A 24594-nucleotide genomic window follows, 5' to 3' on the forward strand; every position below is an offset into this window, starting at 1 on the left:
ACCTGTACTGATCGGGAGAATGCGCTGCAGCGCGTCCTCTCCCCACTCTAAGGAAAAATTGCAGTGTGTCGTCTTCAGGCTCCGGTATGGGTCTCGGACATGTCAAAAAATTTCCCAAATGACAGTGACACTTTAAGCATTCGAGTCCCAAGTTAGTGAAGCAATGCGGTATGTATGTACTGCATTAATCTCTATAAGCAATCAAGCTCATAGAAGTTCCTAATGGGACTACAGAAGTGTTGAAAAAAAATTAATGTAAACATCCATCCCAAAATAAGTGTAAACCCCCCGCTTTTCCTATGTTTCAAATAAAAAATGTAAAACATAAAAATATATTTGGCCCTTCTTTCTTCTGTCCCCTCATCCACAGATCCTTTAGAGCTCCTTTCTCGCTCACTTTACTAATACATATGAGCATGACCTAATAAATTATAGGTTATTTGAATGAATTCCTCTTTACCCATAAAGATTGTAAAAACCATGAAAGTGTATGTGAGCGCCTAAGCCTTGCTTGTATTGCTAAAATACATTGTTAAATGCAAATGAGCAACTTCTAATTACTTTCTGTGTATATGTGATTGTAGAAATGAAACATGAAATTCATGTTTGGAAGTTGACTGCACAGAGAATTAATCCTGCTAGTCGTGAAGAGACTGCAGTCAAATGCCTTCTAATGCAAAAAGTTTTAACCTTGGAGAGTCTGCTGAGGAAGAAGCTTAGAACCTTTCAAAAGTACGTTTCTAAGTATAAGGACTTACCATTGGGGAATACATTTCTGGAGATAATGTAACATTATATTAGGTGATTTATTTGCTATATATATTTGTATGAATTTTTGTAAAGAAGTAGAAATATTGGCAAAGCAACTATGGAACAATGTGAACCACTGGAATTGGCGGTAAAAAAAAAAAGAGGAAAGTTAAACCTTCATTACGGCTTGTAGAGTGGACTTTGGGGGAAAGGCCACTGTACTATGTTCCATTTACTCTTTGGTTAAAATTACACTATAAACGTTTTACTAAACTTTTAATCACATTTACCCGTAGGCAAATATCACAAGAAGATAAGAACTGGGAAACAAACATTCAGGAACTACAAAAAAGGGTATGCATTACTGGTTCCACTCATTTCACATCATTGCTACATAGTATTAAGAGGTAATGAATTTCACAAGAAATAGATTGTATGATCTCTGCTCCACTTCAATATTCTACACTCTAGAACATTAACTAGATCTAAAATATCAGCTCAGTGTTCAGCTGCAGTACTAGACAACAAGGCTATGGACACAGATATTTTTATTTTCATTACAGCCCTATTTAAATGACAATGTTTTTAATCTCTAAGTTGGAAAGGTCTTTTTTTGTGTGGACCAATTGGAAAAGCATAATAAAGTACATCTTCTGTGTAGATAGAGTAATAAATTTGTACATCCAATACGTTGTAAACTTTTAAGTTAACATGGGTAAATGTTATTTTCCCTAACAGCATAGGATTACTGACAAGATTCTTCTAATCAAATGTTTGTCTATCCTGGGATTTGTCATCTTCATGTTCTTCCTCAATTCATTTGTCCCTGCAATCCACTTGGACCTTGGTAAGAATACATAGTGTCCTGTAAACTATTTTTATGGTTCAGTCATTTTTATTAAACATGAGAGATGCAAAACACACATCTGGCTGATGTTGTTATATATTAAAAATACAATATGTCGGTATGGTGGAATTGGTAAGCAAATTCCTTAGCAATTGTGATCCTTAGCAATTAGGAATCCATGCTGCGGCGGTCCTGATCGGTAAGTGATAGGAGCTGCTCCTGTCACTTACACTTAAATGTGCGGCATTTAAGGGGTTAATGGGGGGCATCTGCGCGATCGTGGCAGCCCACCATTGGGGTTGTGGGCCCAGGTGTTGATAGCAGCTTTTCCTCACCCGCTATGAAGCGAGCTCAGCTCCTGAACTCGCTCCATAGTGCGGCCACCTGGCAGAGAGTGCATTTACGCCCTCTTGCGCCAAGGCCCAGGCTGGGGGGGCATACATGTATGCCCTGGTCGTTAAGGGGTTAAAAGTACGTACATTGCAAAAATGTAGTAAAAGCCATATTTCATATTAATGATGATAAAAAATATTAATTTGTATAGCTCCAACAGATTCCGCAGCGCTTTTTAAAAATAAATATATGTAAGTACAGAACAGGTAATATTTATAACACATTATACAATAAATAAGTAAAATAAAATAGAATATGATATGATACAAACAGTTATAGAGACCTGCTCACGAAAGCTTACAGACTGAGGACTGGAGGTGACACAAGAGGCATTAAGTGCTTTATCTTTGCCAATGTTCCAGTCATTGTACATAGTCGCAAAGTGCCTATAGGTGATTGGGTGAGCCGGTTAAATGCTGTTGCCTTGTTTCAGGTAGAAGGTACATGCCACCAAGGAGGATATAGAGTGGATCGAGAAGGGATAGCAGAGAGGAAGACAAGATTAGGGAATGGTATAAGCGTGTCTGAAGAGATGGGTCTTCAGGGCACATTCGAAACTGTGAGTGTTGGAAATAAGTCTGAGGTCTTTGGGAAGGGCATTCCAGAGAACTGGTGCAGCACGAGAGAAGTCTTGGAGGCGGGAGTGTGGGGTTCTGATTAAAGAAGAGGTTAATGTAAGGTCATTATTATATTTAACTAATTAGCTGCTGGTAAAAATAATAAACAGCTAATGCTTTCTGCCCACGCTCCCTCACCGTGCTCCTGCTTCATGTGCAGGACAGCTTAGTGGGCTGTCACTGATCAGGGACTTGGAGGCTGAAGCAGGAGTATGACATGAGAGTGCAGGCAGGTAAGCATTTGCTTTTCTTTTTTTTTTTTCCCCCCTCAAGAGGCAGATTAGTTAAATACATTACATTTTCGCAGCGGAAAGAAAATCCACTGCGAGAATGCAGGGCCAAAGACTGTTATCAAGCTTTGCAGCATATTTGCTGCGAAACTTGCAGGATGACATTCACTGCAAAGTTGCTGGGTGTGAATGCACCTTACGGGGGATTTATAATTACTGTGCCTGGTATATGCCAGGGAAAAGATGCACAAATCTGCGACTTTTGCCCTGTGTATGCCCTGCTCATCTGATAGGTGGGCAGGGGGAGCAGCAAGGCATGGGAGACGGTGTCGCCTCCTCCTGTCCCTGATTTATGATGCAGTCTCGCAGAGTTCAGTCTGTGATCTAAAGCCAGATTATGTATTGCGTATGTCATGGACATGTGAATCTGCCCTTGGTGTAGATTGTGTTAATATGTCCTCCACCACAATAAATCTTTGTATTGAACTGTTTTTTTTTTATTTACATAATTTTAAAATATATATTTTTATCTCTAATGCAGGATGGATTGCAATTTTGGGTTCCTTGTGGCTACTTGTTATTGCTGACATTCACGATTTTGAAATGATTCTCCATAGAGTGGAATGGGCAACTCTGCTCTTTTTTGCTGCACTGTTTGTGTTAATGGAGGTATGACCTGTAAATGAAAACTGTTTGTTCTTCTCCTTTACTCTTGCATCATACCCAATATTGGAAAACAATTCCTTATACATAATCTGAGTCTTTAAAAATTAATTTTTTTCCTAAGGTAGGCTATAAAACTTTGCAGTACACTTACATTAAAATAGTTAAGGAAAGATAATGCGGACTGAGTAGGATGAAGGATTCACCACAAAACCTTAATAAAACAGTACAAAGAAAACAACAGATCTATATCTTGTCAGGTAGCCAAATGAAAAATAGGAGGATCTGATTAAAAAAAGAAAAACAAAAGATAGCAGTTAATTATTCTTTACAGCAAGCTCAATGGATATAGACACTAAAGTCTGGTGTATTCCTGATTTGGGGGCATGGCTAGCGGCACTACGGAGTAGCCGCACGCATCGCTCTCTCTCCCTGCTCCATGAGGACCCTGTGCTGCCATTGAGAGCCCTGAGCTGGCCAGACGACTGCCGAAATGCCGGGATGTACCTGGTGGTCGATTGGCGGGAGCAAGAGGTGGGCGAGAGAGGAGTGCTGTGGTGGACGGGACCGGGAGCGGAGCTTGCCTGGAGGAGCCGCGGGGAGCCGCTAGAGATGTCGGGGCTGGATGCTGGCGCTGACCGCAGGCGAGCCGAAGCCTCCTTGCCTGCATGGGAGGACGCGGTGGGTCTTGCAGGTGCGTCCCCCCTCCCCTTGCTGCACGGGAGCAGGGATGGGAGTGAGTTGGGCAATAAAAGGCCGAGATAGGTGGCTGAGGACGCTGAGGGCACGGTAGTGTTGAGCACGTGCTAGTACAGACAGCCCCAAGGTGGCGTGTGGAGCTGGTAAGCGAACAGACTGGTGCTTTGCCTGACTGCCACCTCTTGAACATTGCTGTGCCTAACATATGACTGCCCTTCTTATATGTCCGCTACAGCCTCCTCTCCCTGGTGTAAGGAGTAAAATTTTCCCTGAGTACTGAGCTGAAGCGCCAGGGGAGATAGGACAAGGCAGTACACCGCTGGATTTCTGTGACTGGGTGAGTCGGCGGGTGGCCAGCTTACATGTTTATCCCTCCCTCAAGCCATCATACGAACTGTTGCATAGCTTATGGCTAACACAGGAATCTGGAGGATATATTTATGAATTATCATTGGGGTGTTTGTGCTAATAGCCCTGTGGTGGCTAGGGTGGGAAACCAGCTGGCTGAGATCCACAGCACTTATGTGAACCCAGGCTATTGTGTTAAACTCTGCCTGCATCTTTTATCCTATGAGGCACTGGCTCACCGCATGCAAAGTCGCTGGGCCTTCTTCCTACTTGTTGACACTGTTTTAAGTTTATCTCTCGCACAGCTGATGTGACATTCCACTTTTCCTATTCCTTGACAAGCTGTGATTATGTGAATGGTGTCCTGTAAAAACTTGAAGCCTCCATATCAGAGAATTCACACAGAGAAGAAGAACTTAAGTTTCTCAATTTTATTATCACGGACATTGGAGCTGTGGTTCATGCAAAGTTCCTCTGTTATTGCTCCAATACTGGAGGGGGAGTGGAAGATCTATGGGGGCAAAGGGTAACATACTATTTGGTGCCAGTATAATTTTCTACAATGTCTATATGTTGGTAAAGATAGTTTATCCACTTGTGAATCCTTGCTGCTAGGTTCTATGATGTCTATGTGAGAACTACTGTGGGTTGCCTCCTATGCTTTTTCTTTCTTTCATCTAGCGGTCCCCCTGTTGGTAGGAATATGAATACAAAAAAAACTCCTAAATCTACTGCTCGGAAGGTGGGGGTGGTCAAAATAAGGATATTAATGCCTCTCCTAAGATAGATACATATATGAAATCTCCTGCTCCCTCTGTAGTGGGTACCCCTGCCTCTTCCCCTTCTTTTGCACAGGTAGTAAGTTCCAGACTGATAGCTTTGAGTGAGGAGGGTGGGGGTGGTGACCACGAAGAGAGTTCGGTGGCGCCCCGACCTTCGTCACCTATGGTCTTGGAGGAAATTTTGGCGGAGGTTGTAAAATGTAACAAAGCAATTTTGGATTTATCTACCCAGGTCGTGTCTGTGTCATCTGATATCCTGCTGATAAGGCAGGATTTTCAGAATATGCGGGACCAAGTAGGCCTGATTGAGAAAGAACTACCCGCTTTAGTGGCCAACTCTCAGAAAGTGTCCACGGAGGTGAGAGAGCTAAAAAAAGAAAATGGTCAGATTCGTGCTAAATTAGTAGATATGGAGGATCGTAATCGCCGTGGTAATATTATTGGTGAGGGGGAGGATCCGATTGGGTTCTGTACTAAATGGTTGTTAGGTATCTTTGGTCAGCCGCCTCTCTCACAGCTGTTTGGATTAGAAAGGGCCCACCGGGTCCCAATTAGAAAGCCCCCGGCAGGTAGCAGCCCTAGAACCATGATAATTAAGGTTTTGTGTTCTAGTGATCGAGACATAATTTTGAGGAAAGCAAGAGAAATGGGTGAGATTTTACACAACGGGGGGAAAATTTCTTTCTTTCCCGACTATTCTAGGGAAACGCAACTTAAGAGAAGTTCTTTTAAGGAGGCGAAGAGGCGGCTGGTCAGAGCTGGGATATCTTTTTCTTTATTGTTCCCTGCTAAATTACGTGTGATTTATAATAATTCAGTTAGTTTTTTTGATAATGCTCCGGATTTAACTGAGTGGTTGGACTCTGAGGGGGTGGCTAGTTAAGCATTATGTACGGTAATAGGCAGCAGAACATTGTACTGGTTTGGGAAACTTAATGAGTTGGAGCAGGGTTGAGCGATGTGTAGCCTAGTAGTGGGTGGTGCATGGAAGCATGTGCTACAGTGGAGGTGGGGGGGTAGGGGGGTTTGGATGGAAGGGGGGGCATGGGCTGGAGGGGAGTGGCAGATGTGCGAGGGGGGGGGTATTTTTTCCTATCTTTTTTTTGTTGGTTTAATTTTTTTTTTTTTTTTTATTTTTGTATCACTATTATGGGTACCAGGATAGTGATTTGGAACACCCGGGAAATGGCCGACAGAGCTAAGAGGTGTGCTATAGCAGGAAGGATTGGCAAATATTTGCCTGGTATTATTGTCCTCTTAGAAATTCACCTATCTTTGGATAGGGTGGATAGTATGAAGAAAAAATGGGCCAAGTTGGAATACCACTCTGCTCTGTCTGCATATTCCTCGGGTGTGTCAGTTTATATACTGCACATAAAAAAGTTAAATTTAATCCTTGGTGTGCTAGGGTGGATGATCGGGGCAGGTTCGTTTTGCTCTTTGGGTCCTTGGATGGAGTGAATAATATCTTGGCATTTGTGTATATAGCACCACCATTTCGGCTTGATGTCTTAGTCGCAATTACGGAATTTATTAGAAATAAGTCCTTTGTTCATTTGTACGTGGGGGGGGGGGGGGACTTTAACTGTGTATTGGATCCCTTGTTGGATAGACATAGTTCAGCTAAATCTTGTAGCCCTGGTCGTTCTCCCTTGCGGGATTTTTGTGATGAAATGGGGTGGTGGGAGGTTTGGCGTACCTTCAATCCAAATAAACGGGAATACTCTTGTTTTAGTAGTTCGTATGATGCGGCTTCCCGCATTGACTTGCTATTTTGCAATTTACCAGCTTTGCGACAGGTTAAAAAAATTTCTTATGCTCCTAGATTGGTATCCGATCATGCCCCCCTTGTTGTTGAGATTGCAGGGGGTCAGAGTCTGGTGTTTAAGAGTAATATGAAGATAAACCCCCACTGGCTGTCGATTAGAGATCAAGATCAGCGTATAAGTAGGGAGATTGAGGAATTCTGGTTATTCAATAAGGGGTCAGCTTCATTAATGGTTGTGTGGGATGCATTTAAGGCCTTTTTGAGGGGCATTATTATTCAGAACATTAAGAGGTGTAAAAAAGGGTTTGCTGCAAGGGAATTGGAGTTGCAGGAGGCTGTGCACCAGCGTACTATGGAGCATGCGGAAAGTGCCTCGGCTGCGAGTTGGGATCGTCTAAAAACTGCACAAGAGGATTTTGGGAAGTTTATAAAAGAAAAAGCACAGCATAGGATTTTTTTTTCTGGACAGGAGAAATTTTTGTTTGGGGGGGTAAACCCAATGAATTTTTGGCTAGGATTTTGACAAACAAGTCTGATAATCAGGAGATTGTATCAGTGTTAGGAAGAGATGGGTGTCTGGTGGTTGATGAGCCAGGTATTGCGAGGGAGTTTCGTGAGTTTTTTCAGCAGTTATACGGCTCCGAATTTAATGGGGAGAATAAAATGATCCAGGATCGGCTCTCATCGGTGGACTTGCCTGCATTGGAGGAGGAGGACAGGGAAGGGATGGAAGGTGAGATTACACTAGTGGATGTAGAAGAAGCTCTGGCCTCGATATCGGGGAACACTTCCCCTGGTCCGGATGGGTTACCTTTTCAGATATATAGGAAGTATTCTGCTGTGATACTACCCACGCTTGTAGAGGTATTAAATGAATCCTGTAAAGGGGGGATGTTACCCCAGACTATGAGAGAGGCCCATATTATTTTGTTGGGGAAAAAGGGGAAAGATCTGAAGCTAGTTGAGTCCTATCGCCCTATATCGCTCCTTAATACGGACGTTAAATTATTCGCAAAAATTCTGGCTAAAACAATTGGTAAGGTTATTCCGAGGTTGATTGGTGAGGAGCAGGGAGGATTTATGCCCAATAAGACAGTGCAGGATAATGTCATTAAGCTTCACTCTGCCGTTTTGGGGCGTGGGGAGGGGTCCCACTCCATCCTGTCATTGGACGCTGCTAAGGCTTTTAACAGGGTGGAGTGGGAGTACCTCTGGGCGGTTTTAGTGAAGTTTGGCTTCGGGTCGAGGATGTTGGGGCGAATTAGAACACTATTATAATCCTAGTGCCTGTTTATTAATTAATGGTATCCCCTCTGAACCCTTTTCTCTCGGTCGTGGGACTCGTCAGGGTTGTCCACTTCCCCCTTTTTGTTTTCTCTTTATATTGAACCTCTGGCGCAATGGGTTAGGACACAACTTGATTTTGAGGGTTTTGTTTGGACGGGTAGAAATAACAAACTCCTGTTATACGCGGATGACATCCTCCTGCTAATTAAGAACCCTGAGAGTAGATTGACTGATGTTATTTCTGAATTGAGTAACTATATAATCCCTTCTGGATTATCCATTAATTGGGATAAATCTTCCTTGCTTGCAATAGATGCCTCGTTCTCCTCTTCCAGTGTGGAGAGTGAAGTTAGGGTATTGAAGCCCACGAAGCCATTAGAATATCTGGGTATTAAAGTAGGGGCTAATGTTAGTAATTTTTGTGAACTGAATCTCAAGCCATTCGCCAAAAATCTGGAGAAAAGAATCAAGATATGGAAAAAACTGCCAGTCTCTATGGCTGATAGACTTGCCATAATTAAGATGGTTATCCTTCCTCAGTTATTGTTTTTGTTTGGGGCTTCTCCGGTCTGGGTTAGTGACAAGTGGATCAGAAAGATCGAGGTCTTATTGGGGAGCCTCATATGGGGGAGGAAGCGTGTGAGGCTCAAGTATAGATCTTTTTGTGGCCTGAAAAAGGACGGGGGGTTTTCTATGCCAGATCTTAGACTTTATTTTATTTCCTCACATTTGAGTAAGTTAATGGGATGGAATACAACACCCTTTTTTTCACACATGGTTAGTAATAGTGGATATGGGGATGTATTTGAGTTACTTGAAGCTGGCTATTGGGGGGTGGAAACTAATAATTCACTCTGTAAGCTTTATGATAAAGTATGGAATCACACTAAGCAAATTTGTGGTATTGAAGGTAGTTTGAAATGTTCACCATTATGGAAGAATTTTCTTTTGCCAGAGTTTATGAAGATACACAACTGGAAATTTTGGTATACAAAAGGAATTAAGTGGGTGTCACAGGTAGTCAGGGATGGTAGACTCTTGACTTTTCATGAAGTGAAGGATAGATTTGAGTTAGAAGATAGACACAGGTTTTTTTTATTTTCAACTAGAACACGCGTATAAAGCTTCTGTGGATGTAGGTTATTTTGGGGTTAGGGAGCATAGAATATTCTCAGTAATACAGGGCATGGGTAGGGTCAGAAGAGGTCTTTCACTGATGTATAAGAGTTTGGTAAATGAACCTAGGCCGAGTGCCTTATGGCCCTATTCCACGGGTCGTTTTAGAGGAGCAAACGAGCGCTATTAGCGCTCGTTTGCTCCTCGTTCGCCGCTCGCTACCGCCGCTATTCAACGCGGCTGCAGCGAGCGGGTGAGTGCGGGAGGGGCGGCGGGGAGCTGCGGGGGGGCTGCCCGGGGGATCGCTGATCGTCCGGGCAGCCCATAGGATATAGCAGCATCTGCTGCCGACGCTCCTATTCAACGGAGCGACGGCAGCAGATCGCTGCTATATCAGTCGCTTGTTTTTCAACATGTTGAAAAACAAGCGACTGCAACGATCAGCCGACATGAACGATGTTGGCTGATCGTTGCACTCTATTCCACGGAACGATTATCGTCCGTAGCGGTCGATATCGTCCGAAAACGAACGATAAGCGTTCCGTGGAATAGGGCCTTTAGACTCGAAGAAGGTAAAATGGGAGCATGAGGTGGGTAATTTAGGGGAGGAGGCCTGGCACAATATTTGAACTAACATGGAAATAGTATCTATGAATGAAGCCCATAAATTGGTCCAATTTAGAATTTTACATCGTAACTATTATTCCCCTCTAGCATTATATAGGATGGGGATAAGAGACTCGGCAAACTGTCCCAGATGCAGTTGGACAGACGCAGATTATCTGCACGTAATATGGGGATGTAATAAAATTCAAGAGTACTGGAAGAGAGTGTTTGATACTTTGAATGCTTTAACTAAACAAAATGTCCCAAGAGTGGCGGAGATCGGGATCTTGGGGGGTTCTTGGGATATCCCAAATAATAAAATCCTATATGTTAAAGGGCTATTCTGTGCGAGTTTGCTCATTCTGAGGGACTGGCTGTCAAGTCAACCACCGGCAATGGAGGCCTGGATGAACTTGGTCTCCTCGATTAAGCAATACGAATTTTTGAGATATAAAAATAAAAAGAATGGGTTTCGGAAACATCAGCACACCTGGAAAGAATGGGTTTAGTGTAACAACGTATCTGTTTCCTGTTTTTTTTTTCTTTGTTTTTTTTTTTTTTTTCCTCTTCTCTTCGCGCATCTGCCACTCTGGGGGGGGGGGGGGGGGGGGGGGAGGGAGTGGGTTTTTAGAAGATGTGGAATGTCATTGTTATTAGCGTTCAACTGATGAATTATGCACTATGTTTTGATTGCTTCGCTGTATGATCAATTTATTGTTGCCCTTGTTGGGAGGATGCCACCGTGGTTTTGTAATTGATTTGTATATTGAAAAACGAAAATAATAAAAGAGTTTTTAAAAAAAAAAAGTCTGGTGCATTCACTAAAATTGGAAAATTTTCTAAGCATGCTCTGTGACCTGTGCAGAGGTTATTCCACAGGGAGGATGAGGCTGACCTTTGAGTTTCAGCTATTGTGTGTCTTTCTGTTATCTATTCATAAGTGCCACTTTTCACCGTAATCCTGTCTGGGATTATAGTGAGGACACTGCTGGAAAGTGATCTGTACAGAACAGGAAGCCTCAGCTTAATTTTAAGGACTAGTGGCCAGAAAGAAAACCTACAAGACTTCAGAATTAATTTATAGTATAGATAAGTAAATGAAAAATTAGAAAAATTTTAATAAATATGTTTAACAGAAAAAAACTAAAGAAATAGGTAATTTTCTGATAAATTTCCTTTAAAAGGTTACTCCCATGCGGATATTTGTGGTAGATCCACAGAATAAACTATAAATATATGGAAGATGTGGGTTCCACCTCTGTGACCTAGATTTGCTTGTTCCCTCGATCGATACAAAAATGTTGACATATCTTTAACATATATATATCAAAAGTTTTTACAAACGACAGGTACACATTTACTAACTCTGTCAAATAAATCATTTATGAAAAAGACATTATAAAGGGTTAAAATATAAATGTGTAGTTGAACTAATGCTTTCTTAACTATTTTTTCCAATAATACTTTGCTTTATTTTATTTTTTTTGTTTTAGGCCTTGGCTAATCTGCACTTAATAGATTACATAGGGGAACAAACTGCAGTACTTATAAAGGTAAGCTGAAAACCTTTAGGTTATGTTCCCACACAGTATTATTACTCCGTGTTTTGGCCAGTATTTTTTTTTAACCAAAAACAGAAGTGGATTGAAAACACAGAAAGGCTATGTTCACACACTGCTGAAATGTAGTGAATGGCCACCATTCAATGGCAAATAATTGCTGTTAATTCAAAACAAGCGCGGTTATTTTGAAATAAGTCATTATTTGCCATTGAATAATGGCCTTTTTATTAAATTTCAACAGTGTGTGAACATAGCCTTTCTGTGTTTTCAATCCACTCCTGGTTTTGGCTGAAAAATACTGACCAAAATACTGAGAAAAAATACTGTGTGAACATAGCCTAATAATGTATAATAAAAAGTGTTCATACTAAATTATGATGAAGTTATGATAAAGTGCAGTGTTGCACCTATTGCAGAGTCTAAGGTTGGTTCAGGAATCCTTTGTTACAGTATTTGAATTCCTTGGACATGCATTAGTTCAATTTATCAATTTTGTCTAGAGTTTTCCTTTTAGTTATGGGTAAAATGTACTGTTTTAATGTGATACCTGTTGAGCATAGGTAGAAGTGTGTCAAACGGGCAGCCACAGAAGTGCCTGATTTATTAGGAGGTGTATGTGTGTCTCTTATTTTATCAAGTTTTATTAAATTAAAAGCCAGCAGGATACTGTCACCAGGAAAAAGTTTTGAAATGTCATAGAGACATATAGAAAGTTTTTAACAGTCTTCTTACTTGCCACCCAACTGTGTTCCTAAGGCTGGGTTCACACTATGTTTTTGCAATCCGTTTAGTTTTTTTTGAGGGACACAAAAATTAGGTCAACCAGGTTTTGTGTCCATAAAAAAAAAAAAAAAAAAAACCTGATCCCTTTCAAAGGAAAAACGGATGCAAACAGTTGCTTTTGCAATCCGTTTTTCATCCGTTTAAAAAAAAAAAAAAAAAAGATTGCAAAAATGTAGTGTGAACCCAGCCTAACATATTGCAAAAACTTAGTGTGAACCTGAGCTGCTTGCATTCATGGGTCACACAGATCCATGGATGCATACAGTTGCTAAACAGTAAGCACCAGAGTCAAATGGGGGCCCTGCCCACATCCTTCCCATTCCCCATGTGCGCATGTCTCTGTATGGTGTGGTCCCAGTGCTTGTGTGCTGTGAGGTGTATGTGTATGTGTATGTGTGGGGTGGGCCTGTTTGTGTGCTAGTGCCATCCCCTGACAGGCGCCTGCCCCATTAGCTTGCGGCCCCCGATGGATGGTGGCTTGGCTGGCTCTGCCCAATGATGGCACGCTATATCTATCTATCTATCTATCTATCTATCTATCTATCTATCTATCTATCTATCTATCTGTGTGTACAGTACTGTATATCTGTGTGTATGTATATGTGTGTGTATATATATATATATATATATATATATATATATATATATTATAGACCGAGGTCAGCTGTATGGTTGCACAGAGGGGTCCTAATACTATATAGAGGAACAAAGGGGGCTTGTCTACTATTTGGAGGCACATATTGACTAATAACTGCTTATGGGCGCTGATACTGTGTGAAGCAATACACATGGGGAGTTTGTGTAGAGATGAGGATGATTACTGACCGAGGAGCCTAAAATGTTGAAGCAAAAACGCTGCAAGAAGAGAAGACGCCCCCTTGTGGATATATCACTGCAGAATACAGTTTGATCTACGTCCTAAATTGTCAATGCTGAGGGAGAACTGTCTTTATATAGTAGATTTTATGCAATAACAGTACAGTTGTATTATGCAATGGTAGTGTGGAGTGAGGTGGTGTGGGAGGGTATGCAGGCTTGGAGTGGCAAGGAATCACTGGTCAAGGGGGGCCCAAGTTGTCCTCTTGCACCAGGGCCCATAAGATTTTAGCTATGCCCCTGGATTACAGCTTGCTATAACAATAGCATAAAGAGAATGTGGGATCTATAAATCTTGTCTTGGATGCATATCTATTTATTTGTCTAAATTTATAATGTTTTTTGCTTCATTGATTTCTATTTACAGTTTTTATATCAATATTTATACTAATTGATATTCATTAGAAAATTACAGTAGTTGTTCAAGCAACAACTGATTTCTTGCAAGTTATTACCCATAATTATTTTCATGCTTAAATTATAATATTGAAATCATCTCTCTGATAAATAATTTTCTTAATAGGCAGTTCCTGAAGATGAAAGGCTGGCAATAGCAATCATATTAGTAGTATGGGTTTCAGCTTTAGCTTCATCTCTAATTGACAACATCCCTTTCACTGCTGCAATGGTAAGTCAAAAGAAATGTTTCAAGAATAAAAGGTTGCCTAGAGACCAGTAAGTACAAATTCAAAAGCGACATCATAATGTACCTGGCTTAAATAGTGCTTTAATACAGTACACATCTTCTGAGTTTGAGTCTAACATGTACCCTTACTGGGATTCGATTTTAATGAGTGACTGGAGATACAAAGACCTTGTGAGTTTAAATATTTTGAGTCACAAAATGTAGAAAAAGTGTAGTTATAAATCTACAAATTCAGTTTACCAATGTAATGTTTAATTCTTAAATATCATACAAGTGGTTGGTCGGATAAAATAAAAAAAATAGGTTTGCATAGATTAAAGTGTAAGGCTGGGTTCACACTGCGTTTTTGCAATACGTTTTTTTCATCAGTTTTTTGCAAAAAAAGGATGAAAAAAAAACGGATGCATTTGTGTGCATCCGTTTTGATCCATTTTTCCATTGACTTCCATTGTAAGAAAAACGGATCAAAACGGATCTGTTTTTTTTGACGGACACAAAAACGTAGCTGACACTACTTTTGTGTCCGTTTAAATCCGTTTTGATCCGTTTTTTTTTTTTTTTACAATGGAAGTCAATAGAGAAACGGATCAAAACGGATGCACACAAATGCATCCATTTTTTTCATCAGTTTTTTTACAAAAAACGGATGAAAAAAACTGATTGCAAAAACGCAGTGTGAACCCAGCCTTATTCAATTTTCATTCAAAGTGATATTGTCACCCAGTTGGCACAGGTGGCGAGCTCAGCAGCATCAGGCACAGTGTCTGCTGCATGTTGAAAAAGTATCTTCGCTAGGAATCTCTGTTGGTTCTCTACTAAATTGCTTTTAATTGTCATTTGACGATATCGCAGAGACAGGGCTTCTCAGCCGTTGAGTCCCCTCTTCCTGACTTGGTCCAGCACTGTAATCTTTGCCCCTCCCTCCAAGCATGATGTCACCAGGGGGTAATCCTAATGAAGCAGGGACATGGGACTCAACAAACGACAAGTCCCGGCAAGATATCTCTAACAAAGGTTATTTTGCAATGGGCTGCAGCTGCTGTGCCTGATGCTGAAGTTGCCACCTGTACAGCTGTTGAGCCTGTAAAACTTGCACACTTGAAGGCTGCTTAAAGTGTAACTATCATCTTTAGTGGCTGGCAGGATACAATGTCAAAATCCTGCCACCATGTGCTCGCCGTAGACTGAATTGTTCTGGCAGCACAGTTGATTGCATTGTATGCAATGGTACTGCTAGAAGAAATACGGCCCCGCTGTATGCCTGTGGCAGGATTATCTGCAGGCTCCTTAAAGAGGGTTGTCCAACGAATTTTTCTTATTGGAATAGAGAATTACTTGTAATCTGTCCTGTTACCCAAAGGCTGGGCTCACACTACGATTTTGAAAAAAAAAAACGGATGAAAAACTGATGAAAATAACGAATGCAACTGTGTACATCTGTTTTTCCATTTACTTCCATTATAAAAAAAAAAAAAAAAAGATCAAAACTGATCCGCTTTTTTTTTTTTTGACTGACACAAACGTGGTCAACCTCATTTTTGGGTGCGTCAAAAAAAAAATGGATCTTTATTTTTTTATAATGGAAGTCAATAGAAAAATGGATCAACGTTTTTGCACACAGTTGCATTTTTCATCAGTTTTTCATCTATTTTTTGTTTTTGCAAAAAATGGATTGCAAAAATGTAGTGTGAACCCAGCCTTAGTTGTTTCCTCTAACTGTCGCTTCTGTGTCCTTGGGCATCCTCTCTTGCTGCTTTTTGGGTTTGTGTTATTTATATAAATAACTTCCAGATCACAGGGGTAACCGGTGCTGACATCGCAGCTTTGCAAGCCGTTTGCTCCACACCCTCCTCTCTAAATCTAGCTCCGCTTATTCTACCCATAGGCAGGGAAATGTCTTTCCAGTGGTTAGTACTCTTCCCTTGCAATGCTTCATGATGCATCTCAGCAATACGGTGACCTAGTGGCTAACATTATTGTCTTGCTGCACTTGGATTCTGGGATCAAAAAGGGTCTGGTACTTTTTCTCCTGAAAATGCTGTGTAAAGTAAGGAAATCCTATGCATGTAGGCAGTTTCCTGAAGTTCCGAATTTTTTAGCTGTTGTAGGACTACAAACCCCACCACAGGTGTACATGTTAGGAGTTATAGTTCTGAAATATATACACACTGTAGATTGTCAACCTACAGGTTAATGGGGTCAGCCTGGTCAGAACAGTCTAGATGACAGGCAATGTGTTAAAAGAACTATCCTGCTTCTTTAAGTCTAATGAAATTATTCGCCTGGAGAAAATATCTTTAACCCCTTAAGGTCAAAGCCAATTTTCGTTTTTACACTTTTACCTTTTCCACATTGTTTAAAAGTCCATATCGCTTTCATTTTTTTCACCTAGAGACCCACATGAGCCCTTATTTTTTGTGAAACAAATTGTACATTGCAATGACAGGCATTATTTTTCCATAACATATGCTGCGAAACTGGAAAAAAAAATCAATCAATCAGTCAGTCAAATAAAAAAAAAAAGGAATTTGTTTTGATTTCGGGGAGTTTTGCATTTACGCCGTTCTCCCTATGGTAAAACTGACTTTTTATGCATGTTTCTCAAGTTGTTACGATTACAACAATATATAACATGTATAACTTTTATTGTATCTGATGGCTTGTAAAAAATTCAAACCATTGTTAACAAATATATGTTTCTTAAAATTGCTCTATTCCCATGCTTATAGCGCTTTTATCCTTTGGTGTATGGGGCTGTATGAGGTGTCATTTTTTGCGCCATGACATGTTCTTTCTATCGGTACCTTGATTGCGCATATGCGACTTTTTGATCACTTTTTATTACAATTTTTCTGGATTTGATGCGAACAAAAATGCACAATTTTGCACTTGGGAATTTTTTGGCGCTTACGCCGTTTACCGTGTGAGATCGGGAATGAGATTAATAGTGATTACACGCGCGGCGATACTAAATATGTTTATTTATTTGTTTATTTATAAAATGGGAAAAGGGGGGTGATTTGGACTTTTAATAGGGGAGGGAATTTTTTTATTAATAAAAAAACATTTTTACTTTTAATTTTACTTTTAACTAGAAGTCCCCCTGGGGGACTTGTATATACACAGCACTGATCTCTCATAGAGATCAATGCTGTGTATATACACAGCAAAGATCCATCAGATCGGTGATAGATTGCTATGGCCTGCTGCAGGCCATAGCAATCTGTACAGCTGAAGACAAGTAGAAATACAACGGCAACTCACCAGGATAGAGCGTAATCAGATGCTTTTATTTCAGGGACAGAGCAGTGTACAAACAAGCGGTGCATTACCACAGATTAGAGCGACGACGTTTCGCGCTTGCGCGCTTCAACTGGATCTCCTCCATTCCTGAAGGGTTTTACAACTTCCAAACCTAGGAATTTAAGGACATTTTTATCACCATCATGTTTACTATTTATATGGTCTATTAGGCGTGTACAACCAATTCCCGTCCTGATGGAATTACAGTGTTCCCTAAATCTAATAAACAACTGTCTGATGGTCTTTCCTATATAAAAGTGACCACAAGGGCACAAGATGGCATAGACCACAAATTTAGATCTAAATGTAACAAGTTGTCTAACCTCCCACCTTGTGCCACCTATGGTCACCTCGCTGCCCTCCTGCATACAGCTACAAAAAGAACAAAAACCACATCTATGGTTGCCCCTAGGACCAAGATCCTCCAACCAGTTATTTTTTCTCACGTTATTATTACTATTGGCCCTTGATGTAGTGAGTGAGTCCCTGATTGTACGTGTGCGTCTGTATGAAAAAATAGGTTGTCTGATAGCGATTTCTCTAACCTCTTCATCACCTTCTATTAAATGCCAGTGTTTTCTGATGGCATTCTGAATTACCTGATTCATCTCTGTATATCTGAAGGAGAAAACAAATCTCCTATCTCCTCTTTTCTTCTTTCTATATTTAACTTATTTAAAGAAGATCCCACTCAAAAATATTCTAACCAACTTCAATCCTTCTTGAGAAAATCGGTGGAATCAGGGGTCATCTCTAAAAGATGTGCAGAGAGATTGCTTTACACTCATCCCCGTAAGCCATCTTGGTATTTTTTGCCTAAAATCCACAAGTCACCGAGCCGACCCCCTGGTCGCCCTATTGTGGCGGGGATCGGCTCGGTGACTGAGGGATTGTCTAAATATGTATACTGGTTATTGCGCCATGTTGCAGGACATCCCTGCTTACCTGAAAGACACAGGCGATTTTTTGCAGACTTTACAGGACATTACTTGGCAGGAGGGATACAGTCTTGTCTCCGTGGACGTCGAGAGCCTGTACACCCGCATCCCTTAGGATGCGGGTGTGCAGGCTGTCTGCGAGGTCCTCGCCGACATTGGAAAACCTGCCCTATATGTTGATTTTGTAGGTGAGGCTTTGGATTTTATCCTTTCTCACAATGCCTTTAAATTTCAGGATGGCTGGTTTAAACACTGTATCAGGCGTTGCAATGGGGACCCCAGTTGCATGTTCCTTGGCCAATATTTTTTTGGCCGTGTTTGAGAAGAGGTATATCTTCTCACTGTCCAATGAATTCATTAAATATGTCGTCACGTATAAACATTTTATGGACGACATATTTATCATTTGGTCAGGGTCTAAGGAACATTTTTCAGCCTTTGTGGATTACTTGAATAAAGATGCAAAAATGAATATGGCGTTTACATCAGTATATGGAGGTGACACACTGGATTTCCTAGATGTGAGAGTAAAGGTGCTGGCTGGTCAACTTACTACCTCAGGTTTTCGTAAACCTACTGCTTCTAATGCTTTATTGCATTTTGACAGCTTCCACCCCTCCCACGTTAAGAGGGCTATCCCTTATGGTCAGTTCCTGCGGCTTCGTCGCCTTAATAGTACAGATGAAGGTTTTTTGGCCCAGGCCCAGGAACTGTCCATTAGGTTAGAAGAAAGAGGCTACCCCGATCACATTATAAGAGAAGCGAAGCACAGGGCGTGGAGTCAGCCAAGAGAACAAGTAGTTAAATATAGAAAGAAGAAAAGAGGAGATAGGAGATTTGTTTTCTCCTTCAGATATACAGAGATGAATCAGGTAATTCAGAATGCAATCAGAAAATACTGGCATTTAATAGAAGGTGATGAAGAGGTTAGAGAAATCGCTATCAGACAACCTATTTTTTCATACAGACGCACACGTACAATCAGGGACTCACTCACTACATCAAGGGCCAATAGTAATAATAACGTGAGAAAAAATAACTGGTTGGAGGATCTTGGTCCTAGGGGCAACCATAGATGTAGTTTTTGTTCTTTTTGTAGCTGTATGCAAGAGGGCAGCGAGGTGACCATAGGTGGCACAAGATGGGAAGTTAGACAACTTTTTACATGTAGATCTAAATTTGTGGTCTATGCCATCTTGTGCCCTTGTGGTCACTTTTATATAGGAAAGACCATCAGACAGTTGTTTATTAGATTTAGGGAACACTGTAATTCCATCAGGACGGGAATTGGTTGTACACGCCTAATAGACCATATAAATAGTAAACATGATGGTGATAAAAATGTCCTTAAATTCCTAGGTTTGGAAGTTGTAAAACCCTTCAGGAATGGAGGAGATCGCCACCAGCGGTTGCTGAAACGGGAGTCTTGGTGGATTATGAAAACAGGGGCCTTTTTTTTTTTTAGTGTGTTCCCCAAGTTTTTGTGCTGTTACATATGGAGTTAATATGGTAACTATAGCAACGGCTTGAGTGCATGCATAAAGCTGCGCCAGCCGCATGATGTAGACCATGTGAGCCAGTTGAAGCGCGCAAGCGCGAAACGTCGTCGCTCTAATCTGTGGAACGCACCGCTTGTTTGTACACTGCTCTGTCCCTGAAATAAAAGCATCTGATTACGCTCTATCCTGGTGAGTTGCCTTTGTATTTCTACTTGTCTTCAGCTGTACAGTGGACTCTGGCCTTTAGCAACGAGCACCGCTTGAGCGGCTATGTGTCATATGGATCGCTGGACTGTTGGAGTATGTTAGATATCGTAGTGCCTGCTTTTCTTCTACTGTTTGCATATTGGCCATAGCAATCTATTGCCGAGCCGGGATCAGCGTCATTCCGACGCTGAGGCCCGGCACGGGCAGAAGAACGGATCTTCCCCCCCGCGATGGCATCGCGGGGGAGATCCGTCCCACTAGACACCAGGGATGCACGGATCAAAGCCTCTAAGAGCAGCTGTCAGGTTTGACAGCTGAACTTAGAGGCTTAATTAGCCGGCGGGGCAATGGGACCCGCGCCGGCTAATAGAGGCACTGCCCGGCTGCACATGTCAGCCGGGATCAGCGCTGTTCAGAGCGGGGTCCCGGCAGGACCCCGCTCTGAACACCCCCTGCGGCACCATGATGTATCAGATACGTCATGGGTCGCTAAGGGGTTAAGTGTCTTTATAGGCAGGTAGTAGTCAATTATCTCTTAGCACTGAGGTACGCTACCTTAAAGTAGCCTCTGAGAGCCTTTTTAGTTTTATAAGGCAGCTGGGGAAACACTTATGCCCTCTTGTAGGGAGATCCAATGTACATATCACACCGACTTTCGCAGCAACCTGACATTTCTGTCTGGCTGCATTTTTTTTCCTCAGTCTGTGTGTTTGTGTGTGCACGCTATATCTATCTATCCATCCATCTATGCTATAAACCATGACAAGCTAATACAGCTTTCTGTCATCCACTGGTATCCAGGCTTACTTTATGGAGAAAAAACAGACATGGTAGTATATGGGTCGCTCCCACCCGCTGGCACTGTTGTTGTGGTGATGGTCGCCACATGGGGCTGCACCAGGATAGGGAACTACACAAATGAGCAACCTTGATGTGGTGTGTGGACTTATGTACTTTGATCAAAGTGTAACTAACTCCTGATGTTACTAGTATATAGTGCTGGAAAATGAAATGATTAGTGATAAGTTTATGGATGTGCTGCCATGTCTGTTTTTTCTCCCTAGACACTTATCCAGGATTAGCTACTTTCTTGCGAAAAACTGCACCACACCTATATCCAGAACATGCAAATCCGCACCCAAACTGAGGACAAGAGTGGTGCTGTTTCTAAAAGAAAGTGGTCATGTTTTTGTAAATCTGGATAATCCCTTTAAGCACTTTTGGCCATGACTGTATATTGGTAGTGGTTGAGTTTTCCATGGTAGTTTTACTTGGTCATTGTATTGTAGAAGTATTTGGACATGGTGTAGTGGTATTCTGTATCTAAGAAGGAATACTGATAAAGTACAGATTGATTTGCTTTATAAACTTTATAATGGGTAAAAATTTTGCATAATTTTATGATAAACCATAGTTGTCAGCAGATTAGCCCTATGTATGTATATACTGATTGTTAATCTGTGGAGAAGTCATTAATCCCCAAAGTGAATGTTCCATCAGGTACAAATTTTTAAATTATTTTTTACATCACCCTTTTGATGCCAGTACATTGATCCCGGTGGCACTGTCCTTTTTTCAAAACGCTGCCCACTTCTCATGCTCTGCACCATTTTTGTAGAGAGCTTTGGTCTGGTTCTAAGCACTAGAGGCGGACCCCCTGACCCCCAGTGTGATGAAATGCGCGGCCCTGTTGATTTTAACCCTTAGACGACCTAGAACGTACCAGTACGTCCTGGAAGTCTGTCGTCAGACGCCCCTGGACGTATCGGTACGTCCTGAGCTATGAAGCGCACTCCGGAGCGGAGCACGCTTCATAGCAGGTGGGGGCTGGCTGCAATCAGCAGCCGGCGCCTCACCGTTAATGACACGCTGCAGCGTGACATTAACTCCTAAAACGCTGCAGCATTTAAGTGTAGGTGACGGGGGAGTCTCCTGTCACTTACCAATCGGGACCCCCGCAGTGTGACTACGGGGGTCCCGATCGTTAAAACGGACCGCCGGAGGTCTCTCACCTGCCTCTGTGCAGTCCAATCGGCGCTCTGGTCACTGAGCCTGCACAGGCAGGCTCAATCAGCAGAGCGCTGATAACACTGATCAATGCTATGCCTATGGCATAGCAATGATCAGTGTAGATAATAAATCTCATGAATGATCAAGTCCCCCAAAGGGACTTAAAATGCATTAAAAAAAAAAAAAGTTAAAATCACTAACACACAACCCCAAAACCCACCCCCCAATAAAAGTTGAAATCACCCCCCTTTCCCATTATATAAATAAAACATATAAAATAAATAAACATATAATATACCGTAGCGTGTGTAATTGTCCGATCTATTAAAATATAACAAGTGCCATTGCGAACGGTGAATGGCGTAAACGAAAAGAGGGAAAAAAGTGCGCTGATTACCGATTTTATGTTACATTATATTTAAAAAAAAAATTAAGTGATCAAAATGCCCGATCTTCACAAATATGGTATTAATAAAAACTAGAGATCATGGCAGAAAAAATTACACGACATACAACCCCGTACGTGAAAAAATAAAACTGTTATAAACGTCACAATATTCCCATTTTATTAATATATAATTACAAAAAAAAAAGGATTTCATTAAAAAAATATATATATAACATTAGAGAATCTATGTAAACCTGCATATGGTTGTGTTTGGACTGACCTATAGAATAATGGTATCATGTCGCTTTTACCGTATAGTGCATTATGTAGACACAGGAACCCCCCAAACGTTACCATATTGCATTCTTTTTTTACGATTTCACCTATTTATATCTTCATAAATAATATATTTGGGATTCCATCATACATGTTATGGTAAAATGAAAGACGCCAATACAAAGTACAACTATTCCTGTAAAAAACATGCCCCCACGTGGCCCTGTAGATAGAAAACTGGAAGTGCTATAGCTCTTAGAAGGGGAGGAGGAAAAAACAAAAGCGCAAAGATCAAAATTTGCGCGGTCCACTGGGTCATTTTGGGCCTGGTCCTCAAAGGGTTAATAGAGGTGTGTAACTAAGGAGGGGATATTGTGACACGGGGAGGGGGGTGCGCGTAAGTGTACAATATGAAATTGACACTGATGGTACTTTTACACGGTGCGATAATACGCCCGATCGCACGATTAACGATTTTTGAATGAACGATGTTTTTTTTATAACGATCAGCGTTTAGACGGAACGATACATCGTACGGAAAATTCGCTATGCGATCGTTTTGCGATCGTTTAAGCCTATCTCACACATGGGTGAAATCGCTGAAAGAATGTTTACACGGAACGATCTGCAATTTTTTTGCGAACAATCAACGATGATTTGAGAACATGCTGAAATATCAAAATGAACAATTTTTTGCTCGTCGTTTATTGTTCGCGTTTACATGTATGATTATCGTTCGAATTTGACAGTTATCGTGCAAAAACAAACGATGAATCGTCCCGTGTAAAAGGACCATGCGCGTAGGAACCAGTTGTAATTTTGAAAAAAGGACTGCTCCACCGGGACAGGGTAATGTAAAAAATTTATAATTTAATAATTATGCTAATAATAACTATTCTTAGCAACAGCGACTTTTTAGACATTGCCCTTGTCTGACATTTCCAGTGTGGCTCCCTTGTTTTTGCTTTTTGTTTATGTTTGTACTTGTGTGGTCTTTTATGATTACACCTGCAACATTTTTACCAGTGACTTTATTTGTAATATTATATGTAACTTGTTAGTTATCCATCTGAAATAATTCATGCCTGTTCTTTTGTTTGTTTAAAAAAAATTCTCTTAAAAAAACTCCTTCAATAAATATATTGAAACGTAAATTGGTGTACCTGATCGTACATTTGCTTTAAAATTATGCAGACAGTTCATCTAATCTCCTTTAACCCCTTAACGACATCGGGCGTAAACTTACGCCCTCGCGCCCTGGTACTTGGCGCATCAGGGCGTAAATTTACGCCCGATGTTTCCCCGATCGCTGCGTGTTCGCACACAGCGATCGGGGAAGATGGCCTGCTATAAATCATAGCAGGCCATCTTAGCTTCTCGGCACGGGGGGTGGTTAACACCCCCCGTGCTTACGATCGCCGCTATAGGCTGATCAATTCAGATCAGCCAATAGCGGCGATCGGAACCTTTCCGGGTCATCGGTGACCCGATGACCCGGAAAAAAATGGCGGTCGGTGCTGTCCGAGGACGGCACCGACCGCCATTACTGTAAAAAGTAATGGTGGTCACCGTGCCACCGGCCCGATCGCCGTGAACGGCCGGCCGTTCACGGCGATCGGGCCGGTGGCACGGCGATCAGACTCCCACAAAATAATAAATACCTGCCCTGGACCCCTCAGCTAGGTAGCCGAGGGGTCCAGAGCAGGTATTTGTACATTACTCACCTGTCCCGGGGTCCTGATCGGCGTCTTCCGGGTTCGCGGCGTTCTCCATCTTTCCGGCGCGTCTTCGGATCTTTCCGGCGGTCCCGTCGTCTTCTTTCGGCTATTTTCGGCTCCAGCCTCGTCATTTTCCGGATTTTGCGCTCTGCTGCCCTCTAGCGGCTGATATGTGTAATACACGTATCAGCCACTATAGGGATGTTCAGAATGTAGAAAAAGTTTTTTTTTTCCAAATTTTTTTTTTCTATTTTCCGCACCCTATCGCCGCTGAGTGTTAAT

At 41.6% G+C, this 24594-nt stretch overlaps 1 protein-coding gene across 1 annotated transcript in view; it reads left to right on the forward strand.

Annotated features, from left to right (window-relative positions):
* Positions 1 to 24594, forward strand: part of OCA2 (OCA2 melanosomal transmembrane protein) — a 184038-nt gene that overhangs the window by 123896 nt on the left and 35548 nt on the right. Inside the window, exons 15-20 of the mRNA XM_069972387.1 lie at positions 585 to 732; positions 1047 to 1104; positions 1489 to 1597; positions 3379 to 3506; positions 11600 to 11659; positions 13851 to 13955. Of these exons, the coding sequence (XP_069828488.1) occupies positions 585 to 732; positions 1047 to 1104; positions 1489 to 1597; positions 3379 to 3506; positions 11600 to 11659; positions 13851 to 13955 (608 nt within the window). The remainder of the gene's footprint in view (positions 1 to 584; positions 733 to 1046; positions 1105 to 1488; positions 1598 to 3378; positions 3507 to 11599; positions 11660 to 13850; positions 13956 to 24594) is intronic.

The sequence above is a fragment of the Dendropsophus ebraccatus genome, chromosome 5 (assembly GCF_027789765.1).
Source record: "Dendropsophus ebraccatus isolate aDenEbr1 chromosome 5, aDenEbr1.pat, whole genome shotgun sequence".
In the NCBI taxonomy this organism is placed as follows: Eukaryota; Metazoa; Chordata; class Amphibia; order Anura; family Hylidae; genus Dendropsophus; species Dendropsophus ebraccatus.